The following is a 27,179-nucleotide window of genomic DNA, read 5'->3' as shown; positions in this document are numbered from 1 at the left end:
ACTCTCTGGGAAAGTGACTCACTTCAGTGCCAATGGTTAGGGAGACTTTATACAGACTAGACAAGTGCCCATGGGCGACTGGCAGGATGGATGGCTTTGGCTTTCACTCCTGGCTCAACACCTCATGGGTCGGTTGTCTTGGGAGTCTTCACTTTTTAAACTTTCATTTTCTCACTTTTACAGAGGGCTCTAGTAATAGATATCCTGATTGGGCAAAGTAAAAATTAAATATGATTTAAATCTTGCATATAAAATGTGTAGAATTGCCCCTTAAGTTGTAACCGCTACTCCCCTCTGCTTCCTCTGTGTTATTCCTGCTTTCTAGTGCATGAAGTTAAAGAATCTGCTGGTAAAAAAAATGTGGATGTTGGCCCTAGAATGCAAAATGCTAGTGCGGAGTTTGCCTGTGGGTGTGTATGACATAGGTAAATGTTTCAAACAAAAATGCCAGTGTCAGTCAAGGGAAAACCCAAGAAACTCACTTAGGGATATTCATTTTTTTAAAATCAAGATAGTTTTAGTTACAATGTGGTATTAAAAACCTTCATCTGGGCCACATCAGTTTCTGAGCCTCGTATTCTATTCTTGAAACACTGTGTGTTGTGTAGAGTTTACATCCAATGAAAACCAATGCGAACCATAAAGGCTCAGGAAATGGAGTGAGTACACGAGAATGCTCACTGCTAAGTGTGACGGCTCTGGGTGGACTTCATGTTCTGTTGTTACAATTTGGTTACGATTATTGGAGAATATAAACGATGAAAAGGTAATTCTTAGGTAATGAACCAAATGACCCTACTTTTAGCTAATTAGTCTCTCTCCCTGATGATCTTACCTATGCTTCTGAGCTCTGTGGCTCTGGAGGACCCGAGATAAGAAGTGTCATTTGGGCAGAGGAACAAATGCCTCTATTCTGCAACAGTAATTGCAGGTCTCAAAGGTATTCAAGGTGACGGCTTTTGGAGACTTGGCAGACAAGCATTTGCCCACTGTACTTACACCCTTCATATTTGACAGACATTTCTTTGTGCCTCTGCTTAGCATGAGTCTTTCTGGGTAAGAAATCTTATCTTTCAATCCCTGTTGCTCAGTTATGGCAGGCGTCCTTCTGCACTTCTCTGGACTCTTTGTGCCTTTGGACCGTCTGGAGCCATAGCAATCAGGACCAAGTGACCAAGGTTATACCCTCTCAGAATGGACAAACAAAACCAGACCTTCAGGAAAGACCACCAGAAGTCATAGAAAAGTGCAAGCCAATATTCAAGAGAGGCTATTCACAGAGGCTAGCACTGTGTCGAAAATAAAGTCATGCTAGTCGTGACAAAAATAGTAGTTGACAGAGTGGGGTTAGGAGAAGGGAAAAACTTCCGAACTTGAGCAATCGTTGAGTGTGCCCATCACATGCAGAGTACGATGAAACTCTCCACCGCAGCTCGCGTGCTGGCTCTGTTCACTATTCCCACCTCCTCTAGCTGCTTCTGCCTTGGTTGCCTCCAGCCACACTGGACTGCACGTGGCTCTGCTTGCGCTCACACAACCCACTGACTCGGAGCCCGCATCCTTGCTGTGCCCTCTGACTGGACCACTGCCTTCATTTCCACTCGGCTCGCTTCCACACACTTCAGTCTTCCATGAAATGGTACTTGCATAAGGCTTGCCCTATATAGCCAATGACCTCTCCTCCCTTCTCCACCCCCTCACATGCTCTCTTGTTATCCTTTTCTGAACTCACAACCTTTACATACTACCTTTTTATGATAGTTGTCCCTCCTTGGAGCAGAAGTTCTGTGTGGGAAAAGACTTCAAATTAGCAACATTTGAACTCTCTGCATAGCAGCTTAGTATTTGACAGGGGTGGGATCAATGACTACTTACATGAATGCATGCATCTCTGGTAAAATGGGGTGTTCTGGGGGTCAAATTACTTGGATTCAAATTCTATTCTTGCCTTCTCTGTGCCTCTGGTCATGTTATCTAACTTCTCTGTGTACAGTTTCCTTGTGTGTAGATGGGTTGATATAGTACCTATTCAGGGTTATCTCTGAATATAATTATCAGGGGTAATGCTTATAATATACTTAGAAGAGTATTAAAAACCACAGCCAGCATTCAATGGGCCGATTATGACAGACTGATGAAAAGGGAAGAGAAGTCCTGCTGAATCCTCTTAAGGGCTGGAAATTTCCATCACAGGCAGGAACTGTACTCCTGAGACATTACCTACCTCACAAGGGCATGCTTCCAAGAACAGAGAAGCAACTAGGAAAACTTTCTGGGGGTCAGGGGGAAGGGAAGTGCTATTTGTTCTTCAAGCTTCTGAGACATACACACAATCTCTCCCACTTCTCAAAGCAGCAAAGTCACGAACAGTGCGCATTTAAAACCGAATGGTTGCATTTGGAGCATGCTTTGCAAAGTTTCTGTGCCTGGCACAATAAAGAATGCACTGTCATGATCGCAAAGGGAATTGTGCTTCAAGCTCATAGCCGAGAGGTATTCCCTACAAGCTAAGAGGGTGGAAATTCCGTTATAAGCAGCCACCTTTAATTATCAATGTTTAATACTGACTGCAGAGTCAGGAAAGGCTGTAAATAGTTTACACATTTTTATCTTTTCATTAGGAACTGCTGTTATGGTTAGCTGGTGCAGAGATTATCCTACCTATTAATCTTGTTAATTTAAATCTGGTTTAATAAACACAAAGTAAGTAGGGACATGGTCTTGCTAAAAATCAGACTTGGGCTTGGTATCGATAGATCCAGATGACAAGTAAGGCATTGCCAGGCAAAAGGACAGCAGAGAGCATCTTGACAGAAGGTTCACAAAGACTCCACCACACTTCGCCCGGGTTGAATGGCAGCTGCATGGATCCTGTGGCCAATTACTTGTGGTTGGAGCCCACTGCTTTATGCACTGGACACTAAGGGAACAATTACTCCAACCTCTTTCTGAAATGGGTTTTGTCGTTTGCTAGCTCTGCTGGCTAAAGAACACGGTGAGAAAGAATGCCCAGAAGAATCCCCTGAAAGTGATTTGTGAGCCTCTGCAGCTCCCCCAGGAGCACACAATTTAAAGTGGGAGTGGCTTAACATTGGAGAGAGTCCCTTCTTTGCCCACTACAGGAAGCTCTGGGGAGATAGGTTGGAAACAGTGAGTACCATACCACTCTTCACGCCACCGGGGCAAGGGTATGCTTTGTGCCCCCAAACGATAAGGATTTAGTATATGACTGACTATTTCCTTTTTCTGCCAGGGGCCTTTGGGTGCCAGAATATTCATTTGTAGCTAGAGCCCAGCAAGGATGGAGGCCCTGCAGCCTGCTGATTTGGATTGCCTTGACTCCTGTGTGTTTATTTCCTGTTCTGATTATTCTTTGTTTTAAGTGTGTGTGTGTGTGTGTGTGTGTGTGTGTGTGTGTGTGTGTGTGTGTGTGTGTATTAAATGTATGTGAGTGCATGTGGAGGCTAGAGGTTGATCCTAGATGTCTTCCTCTATTGTTTTCTGGCCTAATGTTTTTCTTAGCCTGGCACTCACAGGGAAGCTAGAGCTCTCTGTTTCAGCTAGGTTGTCCGGCCAAGGAACCCCAGAATCAGCCCATTCCCATCCCTACCCAACTTTGTGATTTCAACTGTGCACCTCCAAGTCCAGCTTTTATATGGGTGTTGGAGATCTGAACTCTGGGCCTCTTGCTTACATAGCCAGCACTGAGCCATTCCCTAGCCCTGAGTTCGTGTTTTTCGTGACAGCCTGCCCAGGTAAACATCAGTATCATTCACTTTGGACAGATAGGGAAGCTGAAACTCCAAGATGTGAAAGATTTTTTCCAGACCCAAATGTTGCATGATACTCACTTTCTTTGTGGCACAATCTTATTTCTAAAACAACTAAAAAATACCTTTCATTATGGTAATATCTCCAGGTAAGTGACATTGCTGAGTGAGCAGTGGTGAACTTTATTTTAAAGTGTTGTATGAGAAAGCTAAAATATGTATAAACTTTAAAAATGACTCAGGCTAAAAGGAAATTGTACCAATAATTATATGTGATTATAAAACTTAAGGGCATTAGAGGAAGGCGAAGGATTTTCTTTGATGACTTTCCTTATTCTGTCTTCTAAGGAAAGACATCCATGAAGACCACAGAATTTAGATGAAGGTTTTTCTCAAAGGTCGGAGAATAGATAATTTGACCTATGGTAGATGAAAACGTTTCTGAAAACTTAGCCACAGCCAGACCTTCCTCATTACTCATTTCAGCCCAGGTGATGGCTTTGATTCTGCCTCCAAGGTCATCAAGCTGGCCCCAATCCTAATACTCCAGGCAGCCATGCTGTGCTCTGCCCCACACTGATGCTGATCCCTGGGTAATCAGTCTGTGAAAAGAGCACCTATTGCCCCAGAACACACGTGGTAACCACATTCATAGAACACAAGAGTCGTGTTCATTACAAACTTCATTCCTCAGCCTTCTCTGAGAACAGGGCTCTTCCTTCTTTCTATGTCTGACCCACGGAAGTGGCGTCTTGCCTTGGAATGCCAGCTGGCTGTGGGACACTGTTGGTAAGAGAGGGAAACCCTTACTACCAAAGCCAGGGGTGTCCTTAAACCCAAACACGATCAAAACACAGTTTATCACACAATACCATACATTTACCACATTCCTCGGATCATGTCGGCAGACCTTCGATGACAGCAAATGAAGAAGATTCCCACACATTTGTCCTTTTGTCTTAAGGCGAGTGACCAAGTTAGGAATGACTAAGGCCACATCACTAATGACAGATCCTACCTTGCTGGCAGATTCAAAACTCGGTTTGGAGAACAATTTTCCTCTACTCAAGGGATTAGTATGTTGTTCTGAACAATTTTCTCCAAGGCTTTTTGGGTCTTTGTAGATAATGGCTGTTCAGTTAGGTCAGGAATGGATCACCTAAGTTGTTTCTCTGTCTCTTGCCTGTTTCATGATTTCTGAACGCCCAGATCTGATGAAGAAGAAGCCATTCAGGAGAAACAGGGCTATCTGTTGTGTGCTGAACAAGCTTTGATTGAATTCCACGGAGAGTCTCATTTTTAGGGTTCTAGTTTAGATCCTGTACTGTGCTTTCAGGATTCTTGATATCCCAAGAGGTGGTAGTGAGTTGGTTCTGAGAATTTATATGTTAACCATAACCAACACCGTGAATTCCTAGGCACTACCATCAGAGGCAACCCTGTTTTAGAAATAGCTCCCCTGGCTACGTGCTCTAGATGCATGGATGGCCACGGACCAGTGTATGTTTTATCCATGACTTTATCTAACTTGCCTGCTGTGAGGAGGGCTCTTCCTTCAAACTTTCATCCAGGTCCACACCGACTCTGTTAAAAACAAAAAGAGCAGAAAACCATAAGTGCCCTGCTGCAGAGGAGACGAGACCTTGAGCATCAACCAATCAAACCAGCAGGTGACCTCTAAACCCAAGGTGAATGTGAGCAAAGGTTTGGTGAGAAAACCACCTGACTTCCTTAGAAGCCCCAGGAGAGTGATCACAGCGAGGAGGCCTCAAACAGTTGGGCTCAGCACAGCATCAACAACAGTTCATAGCCACTGGTTTTCACTATGGGAGTAGGGCCCTGAGAACTTGGGATAGGAGCCATCATGAGAAAGGCCTCTCTGTAGCCTCAAAACCAGGGGTACCCCACAGGATTCACAGAGCGAACTGTCTCAGAATCATGGATCCCTAGCCTGGAGCAGGGTTCTCTAATGCAGAGGAAAATCGAGCCTTGTCCAGATTCACGTGGGTGTCCGCAGGGAGAGTCAAGGTTGCAGGGCCTGAACCTTATACAGTTTGGAGGGCTGGTTTCTTAAGGAAATAATACAGAACATAAATATGGAATGCTCTAAAGAGATTCTTTAGAAAAGGAGCAATCACGGAGTTTTGTAAAGCTAGTAAATGCAACCAATGTCACAACATAGCAATAACAATATCATCGTCATTAGCATCATCATCATCACAAGGTTCCGGCACCTCTAAAATCACCTTCTGTGCTGTAAAATTCGCTTTCGCACTTTGAGGTTTCCTGTATCTGACAATGATTTTACATTCGTGACGATGGAAAAGAGGGAATCTTCCCCAGCAAGACTGAGGAAATAAAGCATGCTTTCTTACCCAGACCGGCTAGCTCCATGCAGCACTGTCATGCTAATCTGCCGAATGCAAGATTCCTGATAAATTTCACTTCATGCAATTTCCATAAACAATGTACAGTGCACTGATCTCTCCCTGTGTCTCCTTACTGAATACATTTCGGCATTTCCATTTTGACAGGCCTCAAAGAGAACTGGGTTTTCGTTTTCCAGAATTGCTTCTGGCTCTGTGTATCTCACTCCTTGTGCCCACCCCTCCCAATACCCACAGGCCTTTGCTGCCAGGTGCCAGGGGATATGTCTACATTTATTGCAGCCTTTACGTTAAGTTTCTATAAGCTTTTCCTACTCCAGGACGACCAGCAGTGACTTACACACACACAGGTCACGGTGGCTTTTATAAATGGATCCCACTCACTGCATGTGAAATACATGCTCTCCTCAGCTGCTCCTGGGTTGGATCCCCAGTTGTCCACAGCCATCCTCTCAGAGGAAACTGAGGGCAAGTGGGAGCTGTAGTAGAGAGGGAAACAGCAGTGTAATCTGTGTTTAAAACATACTACTTTCCCAAATCTTACAGAAACACAGACCCTGGGAACAACATACTGGGGTTCTTCCCAGGGTCTTGGAAGAGGCAGATCAAGTGAGGGGCCCTAATGATTGCTTTTCCTCTTCCCTAGAGTGAGCTTCTTGGGTTGGGGGTGGGCTGGGAGCCTGGGAAGAAGCTGGTGAGTGGGTGGCAGTGCTTAAGTCGGGCTCCAGCAGAGCCCTGCACAGCAGCCTTTAACAGGTCAGCCTCTACTGCTCTCAAATATCTCTTCAGTCACCCTCCAAGCATCTGGCTGGGGGTGGTGGCGGTGGTGGTGAAGACTGAGCTCGAAGCCCTCAGAGCAATGAGGGGGTGACAGGACAACAGTCACCCTGAAGGTGGGGCTTGTTTGAAAGTCCTGCAAATCAGGATGCCCTGGGCACGGGTAGCCCCTCTGCTTGCACCCAAGATTATTATCTCAATCTGTGGCATTCAGGCTGGTGGGGAGGGCTTCGAGTGGACTAGCATTTGATTCTCCACAGTCGAGTAGGGAAAAGTCTTTCAGTTACTTAAGAAGGAGAAAAGGGCACATGCGCAGTATGTGTGTGGGTGGGTGGGGTGTGGAGGTTGGGGGCGGGGTGCTAAGAAGTGTGGAAAAGGTAAGAGGGAGAAAAGAAGATGAAAGGGAGACCAGAAGGGAATGGAGTGGAGGAGGGGTGACAAGAGTAGAAGGGGATTAAGGTAAGTGCCCCCTCAAGTCCAGTGCAGCCAGTGGCCACAGGTGTGTGTGGCCACATGGGTCGCATGTGTGGAGGTCCATGCTGTCCTGTTTTCCTGGGATAAAGACACCCTCATTCTAGATTGATCCTCATGTAGGAAATTCCTTTGAGACTCCATTTCAACAATAAAGGTCCAACCTGTGCCAGGACTTCTGGGCACCCTGGTTGGGTGGCAGATTGAACTGAGATTCTCCAAGCATCAATTGCCCGGGCCACTTAGGGGTCTTTTTCTAGTGCTCTGCTTGAAACACAGGAAAGAACAGAAATGAAATTTCCTAAGAAACCCAGCTATTAATGTGGCAGTACTGAGGTTTTTCACCAAAATTTAAGCATTTCTCCCCAAACAGCAATCAAAGCAGACACTTCTAATCCCAATTATTTGCCAACCAGATGGAATTGAGGAAGGATGGCAGATTAAGAGCTTTGGCTTCCTGTGCAAAGCGCCTCAGAGGTCTGGGTGGGAACAAGACACCGCCCCACGGCACCTCAGACCATTTCCGGCAGAAGGAGATCTGTTTCCGGCCAGGTTGCTGATGGACTTGGCCTACCGCTGAGTAGGTATCTGAAGTGGCTTTGGCTTAAAGAAGGCAAAGACACGAGGCAGCACTTGATACTTGCCTTCAGGGGCAGCCGGGGTGAGCAAACAGGACCCACAAGTATTTAGTTTGGAAGGTTTAATGAAAATAAAATTTGGGGGAAAAATGGGGTAGTTAAGTGCCATGAGGGGACAGCATAAGAAATACCATCCATTTGAGACTCCGGCAATTCTCGATTAAAAAAAAAATCTTGCCAAAACGTATTGCTTGGCTTCTTGCCTCCTTAAACACAGGGTGCTAGGGTGTTCTCTTCTTAACTAGAGGGCTCAGTATCGCTCTTGGTCCCATAAAACCTAATGCTTGCCACTTCATAATGATTTCTGAGAGGTGTGTGAACTCTTTATGACCATATTAAATGTCCCCTAACTACTATTATTTTTTTTTTAAATCTGCCAATTAGACTCTCTTGATTTCCTGGCTGCAACAATAATAGATTAGCTATTTTCTCCCGTGTCCTGTCCCCCGCCACAACACCACTTTTTATTTAGTGGGGCTAATAGCCTGATAATTAAGCTGGACACGTTTTTATTTTTAGGTTTATTATATAATAGCAAATTGCAAACATTGTAGAAGGGTTCACAGAAACACTCTGTTCTTCCCTCACTCCACGCAGCCTCAGCTTAACCCCCGGATGTCTCTCAGGGTAGTTTTCTGTCTTTTTCTCGATTGTTGTGTATAATAGTAGATATTGACATGCATGCCACACTCCTACAGCATCCCCAGGGCTATGCAAACATCCTGACTGCATCGCTCCCTGTTCTGTTTCAGGAGGCAAGCCAGAACGTAAAAGAAACATGTTTTTGGGACAACCTGACATCCACTCACTTTTCCGCATTAAAGATCACTTACACCCTATGGGTTTGGGAGAGACTGTAGGAGCAAGACACCATGTTACCCCAGTGTGTGAAGCCACATGTATACTCAGTGGATCCCCAAGGGAAATCAAGGGGCTTAGGAGTGAAGTCCAACCTGCCCAAGCCATGCTCAAGATTCTTTGACATTTCTCTCATGGTGTCAAGTTTTCCCTTCTGCCAGTCTGACCTAATGCGTCATGTCTATCTGTTATCTGGGCTTCATTCCTAAGCCAGTAGCTGAGACTAGTTCTGAGCTGTAACTATGTCCTGCTTCACTCATGCCTTCCCCATGACCTGCTTTCTTCTCTCCAATTTCCAGGCTTATTGTTTGGGCCACACTGGCTGCCTCTGGGCCTCTGTGATGTCCTGCCTTCTTTCTCAAGCTTTCAAACATTGCTCTTCTCTTTCCTTCCTTCTCTATGGCTTCCCTGCCACAAGGCCTTCTTAAATCTTAGATTCCTCCTTAAATGTTTCACCCTCTTTGTAAAGTATGCCCCCTGGTATAGTTGCTGTATACACCCAAACTCACCTTGTTTTGTTTGTGCTGACCTTGGCTTACCCTCTGTTAACCTAGCTCTGTACTGTTTGCCAGCCCTTACCTGCGCCTAGCGATTCCAGGGCCACTCTCAGCTTTTGATGTATACTGCCTGGGTGCTGAAACTGATCTGGACCATGCACAGTGTCTCTATTCAGCTTCCTTATTAGTACCAAGGAACTAACAATGCAGTAGGACTTCATGGAGTGATCATAAAAAGTGTTCAGCTTAGAATCCAGTACATAGAAGATTCTAAATGTTATCAACTGCAGCTGGGTGATGATGGTGCAAACCTTTAATCGCAGTACTCTGAAGAAAGAGGCAGGCAGGTCTCTACAAGTCCAAAGCCAGCCTGGTTTACAGAGTAATTTCCAGGTCAGCCAAGGCTCCACAGAGAAACCCTATGTTACCAGATGATATTGATGTTAATTTCTATTATTATCAGCATTTCCTGTCAGAAGCACCAGGGTTCAGATTCGCCATGCCTGTTGCTTATCTGTGTCTCTAGACACACCCTTGGGTCCTGTACTGAGGCACCCCAGAAACTCTATCAACGGTCACTTTGAGCCATAGACCAGTGCACAGCTGGATTAAAGGGTATCACTTCTGTCTGCTTTTCTCAGTTGGGGTTTTTAAAAATATGTATGATTTATTGATTGAGTAGGAGAAAAGGAAGATAGCTAATGAGCAAAAGGAAGGGTGGGGAAGAGCTGATCACGAAGAAAACAGGAAGGTGAAATGGAAACAGGCAGAAGAGAAAGAAAAGACTTCACGTAAGGAGAATGCGCAGGAGGTGGGCAGAGCTGAAGCACAGGTAGCTGCAGAAAGGAGACCAAGAGTAGGTGTGCACACATCACAGAAGGCCAGCACGCTATCCAAAAATAGAGAGGAAGAACCGGTAAAGGATTAAAAAGCCACTAAAAAGTATGGTTAAAATTTTATATGACATTTTGCATTCTTGATGTAGTTTTTAATTCTAAGTGAGTGGAGTGCTTCCTCGATGGTATTCAAATGGAAATGAAAGGGAGCTTCGCACATATTCCCAGCTGTGCCCTCAAACATCTCACTCTGGGCTCCTCATTTACAGCCGAGCATCCAGCTTCACTTTCAGAGCAAATGCATCTCTTGTGGACCATAATGCTCCTCCCTCCCCAGTGCGTCTCCATTCTTTGGTGGATTTTATTAGACATATTAAAATCTCTGGATGCTCTCATACCCAACCGTGGCCAAATGGATGCTTCAAAGTTGGAATTTTTTTTTTCTTAGCAGGAAAGCAAGCGAAGTAAATCACAAAAGGTTCACTTTTCCCATTAAAGTCACAAAATTCCTTTCCAATTCTTATCGTTTAGAACCTTTAGGGCGGTGAAATATTACTAGGACTTGGTTTCATTATGTGAATTCCAATGGTCTTAGGAACTCTTTTGATTCTTTTGAGCCCACTGCTGATGGGCTGAAAAGTGAAGGAGGAGAAACCATTTCCTCTCAGACCTGCATTTGATGGTACAGTGTTAAAAAGAGCAGTTTCAGTAAGAGAAGGGTGACTGGATATTGAACACATAAATATAACTTGACAATGGAGCCATGTGAGAGGCTCCTGCTAATGCTTGGGGACTCTTACGTGGGCTTGAGGGTACTAAATGGGGACTACACTTGGGTACTGTACCTCACTGCTCCCCTATATCCTTTGATTAAATGTCATTGGAGTCTTTGGATGATCAAAATTTGCCCAATTTAATAATTAAAATATTTTAACTTGATTTTGGGAGAAAAGAAAGTAAAGTTAAGTGGCAGAAGCAATTATATATCTATATCTGTATATATATGTATGTATGTACACATATACGTGCAACACATTTACATATACTTTCCTTTTTAATTTCAGTATGACTCTGTAGTGAAGAGTTTGGACCATGGGGTTTCAAATCTGACATCTCTCATTTATTGCATTTGCAACTTTGAAAGTTTTATTTATTATGGGGTGTACATGTGTTTGTGCATTGGGGTGGGGCTGAGTGTGCCACAACATGCATGTTGAGGTCACAGGACAACTTTGTGGAGTTGCTCTCTCTTTCCAACTTAACATGGGTTCATAGAATCAAACTCAGGCCACCAGACCCGCGTTGTAGAGTACAGGCACACAAGTGCCTTCACCTACATACTCCCTGATCCCTCAAACACTTGTGGGTTAAACCTCTTTAAACCTTAATTGTCTTAACTGTGTAGAAGGCAATAACAGTCCATTTTATGGACCATTACAAAAGTTTTAGGTTGCTTTTTTGCTGCTTTGGTAAACACTGTGGCCAAAAGGAACTTGGGGAGGAAAAGTTTTATTTGAGTTACATTTCCAGGTTTCTCTCTCATTGAGGAAAGCCCTGAGTAAGAACTCAGGCAGGAACCTGGACCAGACACCTGAAGGAAGACTGGCTTGGTCTCCATGGCTTGCTCAGTCTGCTTTCTTATACAGCATAGGACCTCCTTCCCAGGGTTGGCATTGCTCATTATGGGCCAACTCTTCCCACATAATCAAGACAATTCCTAAAACACATGGCCACAGGTCAATTTGACCTCGGCATTTCCTCAACTGGGGCTCCTTCTTTCCATTCGGCTCTTGGTTGTGTCCAGTTAACGATAAACACTAAGTAGTTCAACAAGGAAGAAATAAGCAAATACATAAAGTGCACAAAACACTGGCTGCCACCCAAGAAACAGTCACAGAATATTAGCTATGCTCTTCTTATTAGGGAGAAATTGATGTACTTTAAGTCAAGTGAATGATAGATGCTAAGATACAAAGGTCAATAATAGGATTCCTGCCATCGCTGGCCCAACATCTATTGGAGAAGAGAAGCTCTACAGTCCAGGGTGAGGAGCATCACACATGGACGAGGAGAATGGCCAATAAAGAGTCTGACAGTGGGAGGCTGGGCAAGAACTAAGTCTGCTTCTCAAAAGAGCTGGAAACTGAAAAGTGAAACTGAGGTTTAGGGCAAAAAAAAAGAGGAGGTTGAGGGGGGACTCTCTGAGGCACAGGGTGAGCAAAGTCACAGCAGCATTAAGAAGGTTGGAATATGCTGAAGAGCGTGAGTACACGCAGGGCTGTTTTAAGACGCTTCAGAGTGTCTGGAGGCTGGATTAAAAGGACTCTTGCTTGGATGCTGTGTTTAAGAAAGCATATTAGAGATCACTGGGGTTATATGTTGTGTTCGCAAGACTCCTGAAAATGTGGGTCACTTACTAAACAGCTTCAACGGTTTAAGGAAGAATTCGTTAAGATATAATTTAAGACACAGGTGAAGAGGGGATACATTTTAGATATGTAGCTAAGTGTGGTGGGATACTGAAGGGACATATGACAGACACATGTGGAGATGTCTCTGAATTTCTGCTTAGAGCATCTGAAAGGGTGGTTTTCTCCTAGACATATATTGGAGGGGAAGCATAGGTGAGAGTCTCCCCAAAGTGACATCATGTTGTAAAGGTGAAACTGACACTCAGACTCTTAAGGTCAGAGCATTTCCACTCTAGTGGGACGATGTTAACTCTCCACATTATCAACTCAGGAGAAATTAGCTCTCTACCTTCCGGTTTCTGTTCTTGGCTTGTCTGAAAGAGAAGTTCAGACCAGCAGGTAAAGCACAAGGAATAGGATTGCTAATGGCTTCTTCAGACACAAGACCAGTAGATTAGAAATTTTCATGGCATGGCCAATTCAGCATTTGATATCAGTTCGGACATCTAACTTAAAGACTACCGAGAAGCCATTATGAAAGAGGCTCAGAGGATTGGTCATTAGACAATCTTGGAGATATGTGAATGTTTTCTGGAAAGTGATGCAATGAATATCAAAAAGTTTGGTCAGGACTGATACATACAACACAGGTCAGGACCACATTATAGTATTCAAATAGACTCATGGAAAGCCACATTTTTCCATTCCCCGTGAAGCCAAGGGTGATGGGTCATAGGGCAATGTTGCTACAGTGAGTCTCTTAGTCAGTCACTGGCTATATGACATGACAATTTTATTCGAAGATTTGTTTCAGAGGACAAGTGTGGCCTCAGTGCTGAATGTGGAGAATCAGCAGATATGCAAATGAAATTGAAGAAGCAAGGGAGGTTCCTCAGTGTACAATGACCTTTCTGTTCTAGGGGCCCAATACCTCTTCCAAAACCTTGGGACTTATCCTGTTGTCAAACTGAACATGGCTAGATCAAGGGACTATTGAGGCGTTCCTGTCTTGCTGTCCTGAGCTGCCCACATGAATCTGTTTTTTTTTTTCTCTAGAGATTACAAAACTGGGATGGATTCCATAAAACATTGTCAAGCTGAGAAGACTAAAAAGGTCTGGTTTGTTATACTCTGCTAATAGGATTTACTGGAGATGGTTCACAACAGTTAGCAAGAGGCATTTGTCATATTCAACAGAATTCTGAAGATTTATTAACACTTATTTGTGTGACTCCACACAGGAAGCTATTCAGTTTCTTCCTCAGCACGATGGGAGATTTGGACGGCAACTCTCCTAGATGGCTTTGTGGATATGGCCTACACTGGGTCCAGCAAAAGCCTGCCACCCGGAAAGTGCCTGGAAGCTAGAGTTGTGTTTATGCTGATTGATGATGGCCTTTGCACCCAAGCTTTCTGTTTTGAAGCCTCTGACCTTATAGTTGTATCTCACCCTTTCTCACCTGATCCTAAAGCAGATTTTCTCTGTGACTTCTGATTCCAATGGAGGCTTATCAACAATAGAATTTGGGAATATGATGACTGGGAAAAGAAGACATGTTCTGCCTTCAGAGCTGAGCCATGTGGCAAGGGTTTAAACTCATCTGCCAACTTGGGAATGCCATTGAGAGATAGATGTAAGAGATGCTAAAAATATTATGGTCTTTGAAGAATAAACTTCAATAAACAAATGCATGTCGCAGACACAAATGCATCTTGTGCTTCATGCTTAGCAAAACTTCCTTTAAGTGCAAAGTGTTTAGTTCTGCCAAGAGGTAAGCTAATTTCAAACTACAGATAAGATCAGTTAGAAACCGGATTAAGAATGATTATGTAGACTAATTTATTTTGACCTAAGCCACAAGTGCACTGACACCCTTCGGTGGGAAGACAGATGTAATAGCTTAGCAAGGCAGCTGGCCTTTTTTTCCTCAGGCTTCTCTGTGGGTGCCCTGCCTGAGCAATTAGGGATTTATCAGAGCCAAATGCACATCCCCAGAAAAACCACCCTTTCAAGTGGATTGGCTTGTTTAAATTCTAGTGTGTTACCAGGTGGGGTGTCTTCTCAAAGTCAGGCTGAACATGTTATATGGAAAAAAGACATTTTATTACTGAATATAAAGTAGTCATAGGAGCCTGCTTTATGAGTTGGTATGAAACTGAAAGTGGCTGAAAATAAATCCTAGGCTATTGGGCATTTGGGGGAAAAGTGGAAATCCTAATGCCTGAAAACCGAGTGGCTGCCTCATAGTCAAACAGATAGGAATAGAAGACAAATTGAAAAGGCATCCATCTTTCCCCCCCGCTTCAAGCCACTTCTAGCTACAGAGAATAGCAAAGAGAATGGTGGTCTAGTCCTGGCTCTCCAGCAATACCATGCTTGGGACACATGGGTCTGGAGGGAAAGCTAAGAGCATCTTTGTGATGCTCATTTTGGGTGTTTCCCAGCTGCCATGAAAGCCAGAAAGGGAGTTAGAATGACTACATGCTCTTGCAGTGCAAAGACTGTATCCTCATGAAAATCACCTGCAGAAATCAAGAGTGGACATTGACAAAGGGGTCCCAGAAGGGAAACAAGTACTTAAGAGCATTAAAGGTCCTCTAAACATAATCTAAGAAAAGTTCATACAATTAAAACAATGAAAATCAGAAGATTCTTTTGTGGTGATGCCATAGAAAGAATCCTTAGAGGTAAGCAACAGTGCTTTTAAGACTGATGGATGTTTAAGTATAACATACACCCATAAATGTTTAAAATATCTCATACAGAAGGTGACATTCTAGCCTTGGACCCTCCAGTGTGCCTTAAAATCACAACTCTCTCTAAGTGCTAATATGTAACCTTTCTTAACACAGCATAAGGTTTTCTGTCTCTTTGGAAATAGGCTTAAAATGTAAGGGCTTGCCTGAGGTAACTCTTGGGCTTTTGTTCAAACAAAGTACAAGTAATTGAGTGATTGAGTGACAAGAGTGTGAGAACGAAGTCTCTAGGTCACCAGTTATTGGGAGATGTTCCCACAGAGCACTGGAGTAAGAGAGGCAAAAGATGAAAAACAAGGCTGAAGACACAACATTGTGATAGCTCACACTAACGTGCAAAGTCTCAACTTCAACCCTTATATAAAGTATATGAATCTAAGAAAGAAAATCTGAAGCTATCGCGACACCATTTATTTTAGTAATTAACGACAACAAAAAGAAGGGTTTCTAAGTCATCTCTTTAAGTTCACCACTACAGAGCTCTTGCAACTGGGCTCTATGGTAAACTTGTGCCAGAATGTCTGTAGTTGCTGGCCATCCATCACCAGCATCCTGCAGATGCTACAGCATTAGGAACCATGTGGACCTAAAACAAAAAATAGCCAAAGAAGATTGTTTCACCAACACTAATAAATCACTGAAATTGAAATTAAAATGGCTCCGGGATGAATAATGGCTGCCAAAACCAGTGTTTAAGGCCATAATTAGAAGTAGATCGTGATACAAAATCTCAGCGAGGAAAAGCTGCGATCTTATTTTCCTTTGAGTCGGTTAGTACTTTACAAGACCATGTGGTGTTATAAATAATTAAGACTCAGATTTATGAGATATATCTACACATATTACATCATAAATATTTGTTTATTCTTTAAGTAAAAAAGCTTTTTCCTTAGCCTCAGAAGAGTTGTCATAAGTAGTTTTAATACCTAACCTTACTTTTGCTAAAAGTGAATAAACATCTTAATTTACAAAGGAAATTGACAGGAAGAGATAATGGGTAAGTTAGGAAGCTGCCATGACTCACGAAAAGAGAAGAAAATAATTTTCATCCATTACTGAGCGGGATTAAAGTAAATCAACGGAAAAAATTAATAGCAAAACAATATTTTTCTCTGGTTCAAACCAACTGCTGTTAGGCGTCCTGTCAGTGCGCATGCTCACTGGCTTGACCTTGCAGACATGAAACTGAATACCCAGACTCCAAACACTGAGGGATGCGTGCTCGGCGCTAGAATAAGATTGAAGAGTGCACTTTGGTATTAGAATCAATGGTTTAAAATCAGGAACGGGAGCCAAGAACTGATGAAAATGTTATGAGGGAGGTGTGTTAGAAGGGATGAGAGAAGAGAAGATGAGAGAGAGTAGGGAGATTGTTGCTGTAAAACAGGCTCTCCCATTATCACCGTGATCACAGAAGATGCACGGCATGCCATAGAAGAGGCACGGCATGGGAGCAGGATCAGCATCCATTTGGCAGGAAATGATATCATGAGGGTTAAGTGGATGCTCATGGCTAAGGCTCCATTCAGGCTTTCCCAGCACATCACTTGAGAAGATCACGACGACGGCTTCTGCAGCCGGTGCATGCGAAGCGATGTTGTAACTGACACACTATGTACGTCCTGAGGGTAAAGACCCCTGTGAGCCATGATCATCTCTTCCTTCCTCTACTTATCCATCCATGGGATATTGGTGGGAAATAGGTCAGGACCATGGTTGCTTTGCTGGCTATTTTGGGAACCATGAAAAATTTGTTAGTGCATCTTTAAAGTAATTTTGCTGGTTTTCACCAAACCTAAGATAACATCAATTACAAGGCATCTTATTACTTTATGGGCTTCCAAAAAAATTACTGCTGATTATATTTGGTACACCATTAATTGTATGACACGCCTCTGCTTCATAAGATGTGGAAATGTGAGTTTGGGATCAGTGCCATTTACTTAAAAAATATTCAAAACCAGGGTTTGTCAGCAATGCTCGCTTGTCAGTATACTGGCCCTGTTTATTTTGTGCATGGCTAGTATATTCAGAGGTCACTGAGGGGAAAAGTCAAAGATATACTTTGAAATTTTTATCAAACTATTCAGTGTAGGCTTGTAGATCAAAGCAATTCATCCCGCTTCTTAATTGCATTGGAAACAACTTTCAGGTCACTTGGTAATTAAGTCAGACTTGGAATGAGATACCCACGGGTCATGTGGGTGCTGAGTGGACATCCACGCGCCCTAGAGAAGGGTGGCTTTCTGTGCATCCTTAGGGTACTGTTATCTTACTCTGCAGGAACCTCAGGTGAAATCATCCTGTTGCCTGTATTTTCTCACATCTTCTAGTGCATTCTGGGAAACCACTCTCACTTCCCATCATCTTCTTTGTACTCATTCTTCCTCTTTAGGCTCCTGCTCCTGACAATGTGGACAGCATCAACTGAGTTCTCTTACCCTTTGACCTTTGAATGGTTTGGCTAATGGCAAGCACCATTAAGACCTTGGAATAGGACGGGTGGTGCAGCAGGGGATAAAGATCTGGGGTTTATGTCAGGCTCCCTTCTGTCTGGGTCACCATTGTTGCTGCCAAACTTCAATTAAGTAGATCAAAAGAGACAATAAGGATCAGGTGTATTTATTAATAAATGGAAGTGAAAAGAACAATACAAAAAGATGAAAGGTTGGCTATTAAAAAAGAGTGGTAAATTATTAGCCAAAATAGCAGAGTGTGTGTGTGTGTGTGTGTGTGTGTGTAAGAGAGAGAGACAAAAAGAGAGACAGAGAGACAGAGAGACAGAGAGACAGAGACAGAGAGACACAGAGAGAGACAGACACAGAAAGAGACAAAGAGAGAGACAGAGAGGAGTCACATTAATAATGAAGGTGGAGACATTGTAACAGAGACCAGTGGCCTTCAAAGGATCGTTCAACTATACACTGAAAATGACAAATCTATATAGAACTGGATAAATTCCCAGGCACACAAGACTTACCAAATTTAAACTTAGAGGACAGAAAGAACTTAAAAGGACTACAGCAAACAATCGAAGTCATAAGGAAAAGTCCTCCAACTAAAAAGCTGTCTACAGCCAGATAGATTCACTGCTGAGTTCCACCAGTCCTTCACAGAGACATAAACCACACTGCTCCTTACACGATTCCATAAACTGGGAAGGGAAGGTGTGCTACCAATCTCATTTTACAAAGCTATTGTTAACTTGATTTCAAAACCAGATAAACAGTTGAAAACACGAAAATGGTAAGCCAAGCTCCATGATGACCATAATCAAAAAGATTCTAAATAATACATTTGAAAATGGGTTTTAACAATACTTGTAAAAAGGGTATGCGGGGATGGCTCAGCTAAGAGCACCGATTGCTCTTCCAGAGGATGCTTCAGTGCTTAGCATCAACAGGTTTGCTTACAGTCATCTGTCACTCTAGTCCTAGGGGCTCTGCCACTCTCATCTGGCCTCAGTCAAAGGAGGCACACAAGCATGTGCATGCAAAACATCCATATGCATAGAAAAATATTTAAAAATATACAAAGTTCATTCGCCATTATTAAATTGGCTTGCTTTCAGGGATACAAGAATGCTTCTGCATATGCAGATGAATAAGTATAATGTGCCATGTAAATGTAAGAATAGAAATTGCATGGTCATCTTAATAGTTGTAATAAAGTGGTTTTCTTTGGTGAAGTCCAACATCACTTCATGATAAAAAGCCCCAAAGAAACTAGGAAGGAGACCTGGAGAGTCTGCTTAGTGGTTAAGAGTACTTGTTGCTCTTGCAGAAGACCTGGATTGAGTTCCCAGCACCACATGATGGCTCACAGCATTCATAACTCAAACTCCAGGGCATCTAACACCCTCTTCTGACCACCATTCCCAGGCACCAGGCACCCATAGGATAGATACTTATACAATGCAGGCAAAATGCTTATACACATAAAATAGATAATCTAAATTTCTTTTTAGAAGAAACTAAGAAGAACATACGTCATCATTGTCAAGCCTGTATAAGCCAATACAATAGCACCAACATATTAGATTAGACAATGGAGAAAGCATTCCCTCTAAATTCAGAAATCAGATGAAGACTCATTTTTTTTCCACTCTTACTCAACATAGTCCCTGAAGTTTTAGCTAGAGATGTGAGACAAGACAAGGAAATAACAGGGATAAACGTAGGATGGAAAAGTCAAATCATTCCACAGTTAATATGATCCTGTATTTAGGAGACAATAAGACTCAACCCAAACCTCTCAGAAATGAGTATCCCTTTCAGCAAAGTAACAGGATGCAAAATCAATACACAAAACCAGTAGCTTTCCTGTCTAGAAAACACAAGCATGCCAAGGGAAAAATTTGAGAAACAACCCCGCTTAAAATAAACAAAACACTTAGGAATGAATCTAACCAAGGAAGTGAGAGACTTCCATGGCAAAACTTTCAAAATACTGGTGAAAGAAATCGAGAAGGACATCAGAGGGCTGAAAAGACATCTCAGAGGGTAAAGGTGCTTTCTTCTCAGGCGTGATCACCCGAGTCCTAGTCCCAGGACTAGAATTCACATAAAAGTGAAGGAAAGGAAGCAAGGCCACAGAATTGCCCTCTGACCTCTGCACAGAAATAATAAATACATATGCTTTTGTCGTTTTTAAACAATAGACTAACCTCATGTACTCATGGGTTGGCAGAGTCAATGGGAGGAAAACGGCCGTATTATCCAAAGTGATCTAGAGATCCAACACAATTCCTATCTAAATTACAGTGACATTCTTCACAGAATTAGGGAAACAATTCTAAAATGTATATGAAAACACAAAGGACATTGCACAGTCAGAGCAAATCCGGAACAAAAGGAAAGGGTTGGAATCATCCAATGCCGGGTTCATGGTGTGGCACAAAGCCACGGTAACAGAAGCTGCTCGGTCCCAGCACAAGATCAGACACAGCAATCAGTCGCACAGAATCGAGGACTCAGAATCAAACTCACACAGCTACAACCTCTTGGTTCTTAGTAAAGGGTCCAAAAAAACAGACAGTGGAGAAAACACAACCTTCTTAAACAAATGGTGTTAGGGAAACTAGTCGGAAGAATGAAGCTGGATTCCTATATTTGGACCTGTCCTGAAAAATAAAAAATAAAAAATAAAATAAAATGGTTCAAAGGTCTTACGGTAAGACTGGAAACTGGGAAACTCTTGGAGATATTTATATTTACATAGGCATTAGCAAGGACTCCAATGGCTCAAGACGTAATCACAAGTGGAGTTACATGAAACTAAAAGACTCCTGTACAGGAAAGGAAGTGAGTACAGAGACATTCTACAGAACAGAGCACGTCATTGCTAGCTGCATAACCAACAGTGAATTACCATGTAGAATAAATAGAGGACTCAACAACTAAACATCAAAAACATCCAAACAACGCAGTCAATAAATGGTGGGAAAGCTCAATATCCTCGAGCAAAACACAAACTAAACTACATTGAGATTCCATCTCACTCCAGTAAGAATAGTTATAATTTAAACAAACAGACAAAAATAAAAGCAAAAACAGCACCAGAGAAATGGCCTAGTGACTGCCCTGATTTGTTCTCTGCTGCTGTGATAGACTGACCCAAACCAAATTGGGGAGGAAAATGCCCCATGGTTATGTCCACAGTCCAATCTGATCAAGGTGATTCCTCAACTAAGGTTTCCTTTTCCAAAGGGTGTGAAGGTGACAACCAAGATTAGTCACCTCTGGTGGAAGGACAGAATGGGCTCCCCACCAATAAGTACATTGGCAAAATCATGTCTATACTCCTTCACAGGCTAAACACATGTGAGCACATGCATATGTATGTGCATACACATATACACACATTAATATTAACTAATAAATATAGGTTAGATTTTTAATAAAAGAAACAAAAACAAGTGCTGGTGAGGATGTGGAAGTGGGGTGGGAATATAATGTAGTCCAGCCATTCTGGAAAACAGTGGGGGTTTCTTAAAATATGAAAACTAGAGCCACCCTATGACCCAGCTATACGACTTTCTGGTAAACAACCTCTAGTGAAGTACACACCAGAGGTCCTTATTCACATGGGTTTTTTGTCATTTGTTTGGGTTTTTTGGTTTTTTGCCCTATGCACGATAGCTAAGCTATAGAACCAGCCAGTGTGCCAATGTGATATAAATACAAATGATGCTTTGTGTCATCATGAAGAAGAATGAAATTCTGTTGTTTCTTTGAAAACAGATGCAATTAGAGATTGTGGGACCCAAATATGAAAGATTCAGAAGGACAAACATTGCACGTTTTCTCTCATTTACGAATGCTTGGGTTTCCACAGATGCACGCACAGCACACATATGAATCATGTACAAATATAAGGGGAGGGAAGTGGACCGGAAGACGGGGGTGGGAGGACATGGGGAAAGATTATAGTTAATTCCGTGATAGATTTGAGTCTTCGTAAAGCATATAAAACAGCTGTTTGATGCTGTTCATCTATACAACAAAATATGATACTGTAGTTTTTAAAAATTCATGTGAATTTTCAACCTACTTCACACCAACCTCTAGAGATGAAATCATTGAGCTGTTTTCTCCAGTCAATACCTTCCTCATTTGGAGAGAGTCTACCAAGCTCCTCATGGGGGATTGTTGCAACCTTGGTTGAGTTGCTGTCTCATCAGCTTAGTTTTATGTGAGGTAATAATTTCTATGCAGATATGAACTGATACACTCGCTATATGCTTTAATCCTTATTTCTGTGTCCACTGTAGTTAATTTTAGTTTCATTTCCTCTCAGTACTTCTATTTGTAATTATTAATATTCCATGGCTTTTAAAATTTCTTCCTATTAATCTTCCACAGTACAAAAAGAAATTTTAGCTATTAAAGCCCAGTGCTGGTTTTGCTTTATAATTACCACACAGGTCTCCTGAACTCTTTTGAAATGTACGATGTACACTAAAATCGGAGTGATCCGGGTTTTCTTACATCTTGAAAAATTAGTCATCATCCTAGGTACTGCTTCATTATTATCCATTATTTTCATTTTTCTCTTAACAATTTTATAAAAGGCCAAATTACCACAACCACAAAGGGAAGATACAATAGCGAAGTGAGTCGTTACTATTTTACCATTCTCTGGCTTTATTTTTATGTTGCCCAAAGTATTTTATCACCTGTCAGAAGGTACAAAAGGAGATAGGAAATACTCTTTGCTGTCTGTGTTTAGCTTCCTTTGAACACAATTGAAAATTTAGGATACTTCATTCCTTATTTATTATGGCAAAAAAGAATACAATTTGCACAAGTCATATCATTCAGGAATATCAGGGGGAAAATAAGACAACAGATGCGAAGATATAGCTGGCATCAGTTTAGGTAATAGGTTTTTCTTCTGTAGGTGATGGCCTCCAAGGTGCATTTTAAACCCAAGAACCCAAGAGTGCACAATATAATTCTAAAGCAAAACTGAGATGTGGCCTTCTTGTTCAGCTAGTCATTCCTCAGGAAGAATTTATTATATAATAAATACTATGAAGCAAGACTAGACCATCCCATACTTATCAAGGGCCATACCCAATATTCTTCCATTTTTATGCTTTTTCTTAGTTCAAATTATTTGATGTGATTTGTAAATGAATACATGTTGAATTAGACATATACACTAAGATTATAAAGATTTGGGGAAGAAAAATAATTTAATGGACTCAGTAATTTTTATTTTTACATGTAAAATTGAAACTGTTTTGTGCTCTAGAACTAATGAGATAGCCTATTCTTTTTCTTTGATAGTTATGTTATGTAAAATTCCATAAACGTTATTTAAATTTCTCATTCTGATGACACAGGTAAAGACTAGTCAAAAGTAAGGACCAGCTAAACTCTAGAGTTAAGTATTTTCAAAATTAAAGTGTCCCAGCTTCATGCACGACGGTGATCATCAGTTGATCAATCTCTGGGATATCCCCCATTTCAGATCTAACGGCATCTAGCTTTCATCAAAACAGAATACAAGAAACATTTAATATGTTTCCCTTCTTATTGAAAGGTTGAGGAAAGTTGATTTTCACTTCTGAAAATTGTTCACAAAAGTGCTTCAAATATAATCACTGGAACTAAGTGATGACTTTTTCATTACACTAAAGTTAAAAGTTAATGTAGAACTTGAATTCATAGCACAGCTTGAGAACATTCTTGGCTCTAGCGTGCTGCCCTGTAGACAAATAGGCTGCAAACACTCTTGAGTTCCGCACGTTACCCTGTATAGACAGACACGTGCTGAATGCCTAGGGTGGTGTTGGAACCGGAGTCACTTCCATTTGAGTTGTGGCTCAATGCCTTTTGGTTTTGCGGGAGTGAAGAGAAGCTGCTGGTCCCAGGAATCCTACTCCCTGTATCTATAAGGGGGGAGTGACAGAGCCTGGTCTGCAGAGACTGACTTGTGCACTCCAGTGCAGCTACAGCAACAGACGGGGACCAGAAAGCTACAGGTACTCAGTGAGCTTACTTCTCCCCTTTCCCTTCAGCAGCTGTGGAGCTTGGGCATGGCATCACTACACTGTGACAAGTGGACCAGTGGACCTGGTGGCAGGGCGGAGGACAAGCAGTCACCTGCATAAATGCGTGGATATGAAAGGCTTACAAATGAAGTAAGTGAAACAAATCTCAGTGGGAAAATATGGACAGTATTGACGCACGGATGAAATGGTCAGATACGGGCTCTGCTTTATGTGTGTGTGTGCATGTGCGTGTGTGGGCGTGGGCGTGTGTGTGTGTGCGCGCGCGCTTAGTTTTGAGACAGGGTCTCACTCTGTGGCCTGGGCTAAACTGGAATTCACTATGCTGCCCAAAGCAGGCCCTGAACTCTAAGTGATCATTCCAATCTGGTCTTCCTAGTGCTGGGATTACAGGCATTAGCCCTCAAACCTGGCTGATGGGACTTTCTGAAGAATGAACGCAAACTATCAAAGATTAGACAAGCACTTCTATTTGGGGTGCTTTGTGCCTTTGATATTTGCTGAAAACTTAACCTTTTTTGAAAGACACAAGGTATCTGACTAATTCTTGGATTTTCTCTGCTGACAGCTCCATTACGTAAAGAAAACTGGATGCCATGGTACGGAATGCTATTCTGCTCTCTGTGCTGCCTGAAAACACTGAGCAGCAATGACAAAGAAGGAATGGCTACCTTAGGGGACATTCATGTTACCCTGAACTTTATAGATGAGGAGAGAAAGTGCTAAGCTCACTCAGGTCCACCTTCTGGATTGCAGTAAGGCATACTTTATAACAGTCAGGAAAAACTCAGCAAAACTGTCCAGTGGGCATAAAGTCTCTCTTGGAGAAGGATTGGGCAATATGTCAAAGTCATACAGTGGAATAAGAAAACAGTCTAGCCCTGGGAATTCTAAATGAAATGTTCAAACTGGAGTTTCAAATAAAACCTAAGTCACAGGTATCAGCATGCTCACTGTAGATTCCTACCCACTGGCCCCAGCTTGGTAGAAACGACTGAACTTGCTTTGCCTTCCCTCAATGAGGGCAGAACCTATTTCCCCCACTCTTGAATGAGCTCTGTACTCTTCTGGCACCAGGCCCTGTAACCAAGTATCTCTTGTCTGGCCATCCTCTGTCAGATGTCCATGGCTACTTGTAATAATCTTTTGGAGTAAGACACCTTTGCCTATTACTCATAGTCTGGCCATACATACTTTCTTACCAACTATTATTGATACCAAAGAAAGAGGGAAAGAGACGCTTTGATTTATCACAGTCATAGCATGTGTTTCTATAACAAAATCCCACAACTTAAATGATTTATTACATGTAGATTGATTTTACACAGGTCTGGAGTCTCATTATGGAAGGTTAAAGTAGTAACAGGCTGTTGGGAGAAGGCTACTCTCTGTTGCTAGAAGGAACCTTCTCTGAGGGATGCAGCACATCCCTCAGAGGAGACAGATGTTGTGGCTTCACGTGATAGAAGAACAGAAGGATCAATTTACTCTCCAAAGCCTTTTTATAATTAAATGACAGATCCATTCAGGAGGTTGAAGCTTTCGTGACTTTCATCACCTTCCGAAAGCTCCATTATTCCATATTGTTGCATTGGGACTAAATCTATATGTGAACTCTAGGGGGGTCACAAACACACACAGCTTAGCCATCACCTTCTAGAGGTGGGGAAATACCAAGGTGTTTTGAAAAGCATTCATAACTGTTGCTCCACACAAAGCCCCATAAATGATAGACTCTTGAGTAGACAGATCAGACACCAATGTGTGCCAAAGGGAAGGCAGCATATGGTGTGACTCAAAGAACACCAGTGATTTAGGTCACCATTGAGCCATTTGATCCCTGGTGACATACTTGTAGACCTTCCCTGTAAAGCAAGTGCAAGTTCTAGTCTTCCAGATGCTCAGGGATTCTTAAAAGCAATTCTTTGATTTTTTTTTGTTTGTTCTTTGGACAGGGTCTCTCTATATACCTTTGGCTGACCTGGAACTCATTCTGTAGACCAGGCTGGCCAAGAACTCACAGAAATTCATCTGTCTCTGCCTCCAAAGTGCTAGCATTAAAGGTGTGCACTACCACAGCTTGCTACCTCTTCACTCTTAAGTACAGCCCATGGGTTCTATCTTAGAGAATGTAAACTGAGCATTAGAATGGCCTTTATAGCCAGAAAGTGTAAAGCCACAGTCTGAATACTGCTTAAGCTTTTTTTTTTTTGCCCCATTGAAAAATGGTGGTCAGAACAAGCAAAAGTCTGCTGATATAAGGTCAAGGTCAATGGAAGCAGAAGGCTTCTTGAACTTCACATGTAACTTATCACCAGAGGGTCTTGTTAGAATCACTATTCGGGATCAGTAGGTATATTAGTCAGTTTGTGCTGGCATAACAAAAGGCCATAGAGTATAAGGAGGCTTAAGTAGCAGAAAGCTGCTCTCAGAATTCTAGGGTCCAGGCAGTCCAAGATGAAGAAGACCATCAACTCAGGTCCTGGTGAGGCTTCCCAGCTGGTGGTTTCGTGTGTGTGTGTGTGTGTGTGTGTGTGTGTGTGTGTGTGTGTGTGTGTGTGTGTGTGTGTGCTCACATGCTCTTTTCTTTATACTTATTTCCAGAAATCCCGAGTTCTAAGAAGTCTCTTATGAGGACATTAATTTTATCTTATCAGAACCCTATCCTTATCTCCCCATTTAACCCCCATTCCCTGCTCATATGCCCCCTTTCTCTCTACAAACACATCAGGATCCAACATATGAACCGTGCATGGAAAGAAGAGGAAGTTTGGTAATAACTGTTGGCAGGTCTTGAGAATCTATATTTTAGGTCATGTGTATGCCACTGGCCTATGTTTGGGATCAGGGAACTGAAGTTAAAGACCCAGAGTCTATAAGGCAGAGTAGTAGTATGCAATGAGAAGGGGGACACCATGTGGTTCACGATGTCAGTGAGTCCTGCTGAGGAACAATACTGAGGACAACAGCAATATTGTGACACGCTGACATGTAAGGTTTAGTGAGCATAGGAGGAGGAGATGGGGAGATCAAGGCTTGTTTGTATGTTTAACCCAAATGAAACTATGAAACTGCCATATGGAAACTTGCTGTCATATCAGCTAATTATAAAAATAGAATTGAAAAAGAATTTGAAGGGGGTACCTTGTATGTGTGGTTAATACTGCTCTCAGAAGCCAGAGGTTATTAAACAAAGATCCCAGTGCCAGGGGTGGGATCCCTCTTTGTGAGTTATTGGTTAGGAAAGCTGTATGGGCTC

At 42.4% G+C, this 27,179-nt stretch overlaps 1 protein-coding gene across 2 annotated transcripts in view; it reads right to left on the bottom strand.

Moving 5' to 3' along the window:
* Slc9a9 (solute carrier family 9 member A9) overlaps positions 1 to 27,179 on the bottom strand; it is a 560,109-nt gene that overhangs the window by 104,232 nt on the left and 428,698 nt on the right. For both annotated transcript variants that reach the window (NM_001271438.2, XM_087562860.1), the window contains 1 exon segment: positions 5,303 to 5,354. In NM_001271438.2, coding sequence (NP_001258367.1) covers positions 5,303 to 5,354 — 52 coding nt within the window.

The sequence above is a fragment of the Rattus norvegicus genome, chromosome 8 (assembly GCF_021556685.1).
Source record: "Rattus norvegicus strain SHRSP/BbbUtx chromosome 8, alternate assembly SHRSP_T2T, whole genome shotgun sequence".
In the NCBI taxonomy this organism is placed as follows: domain Eukaryota; kingdom Metazoa; phylum Chordata; class Mammalia; order Rodentia; family Muridae; genus Rattus; species Rattus norvegicus.
This window is presented reverse-complemented; position numbering and strand designations above follow the sequence as displayed.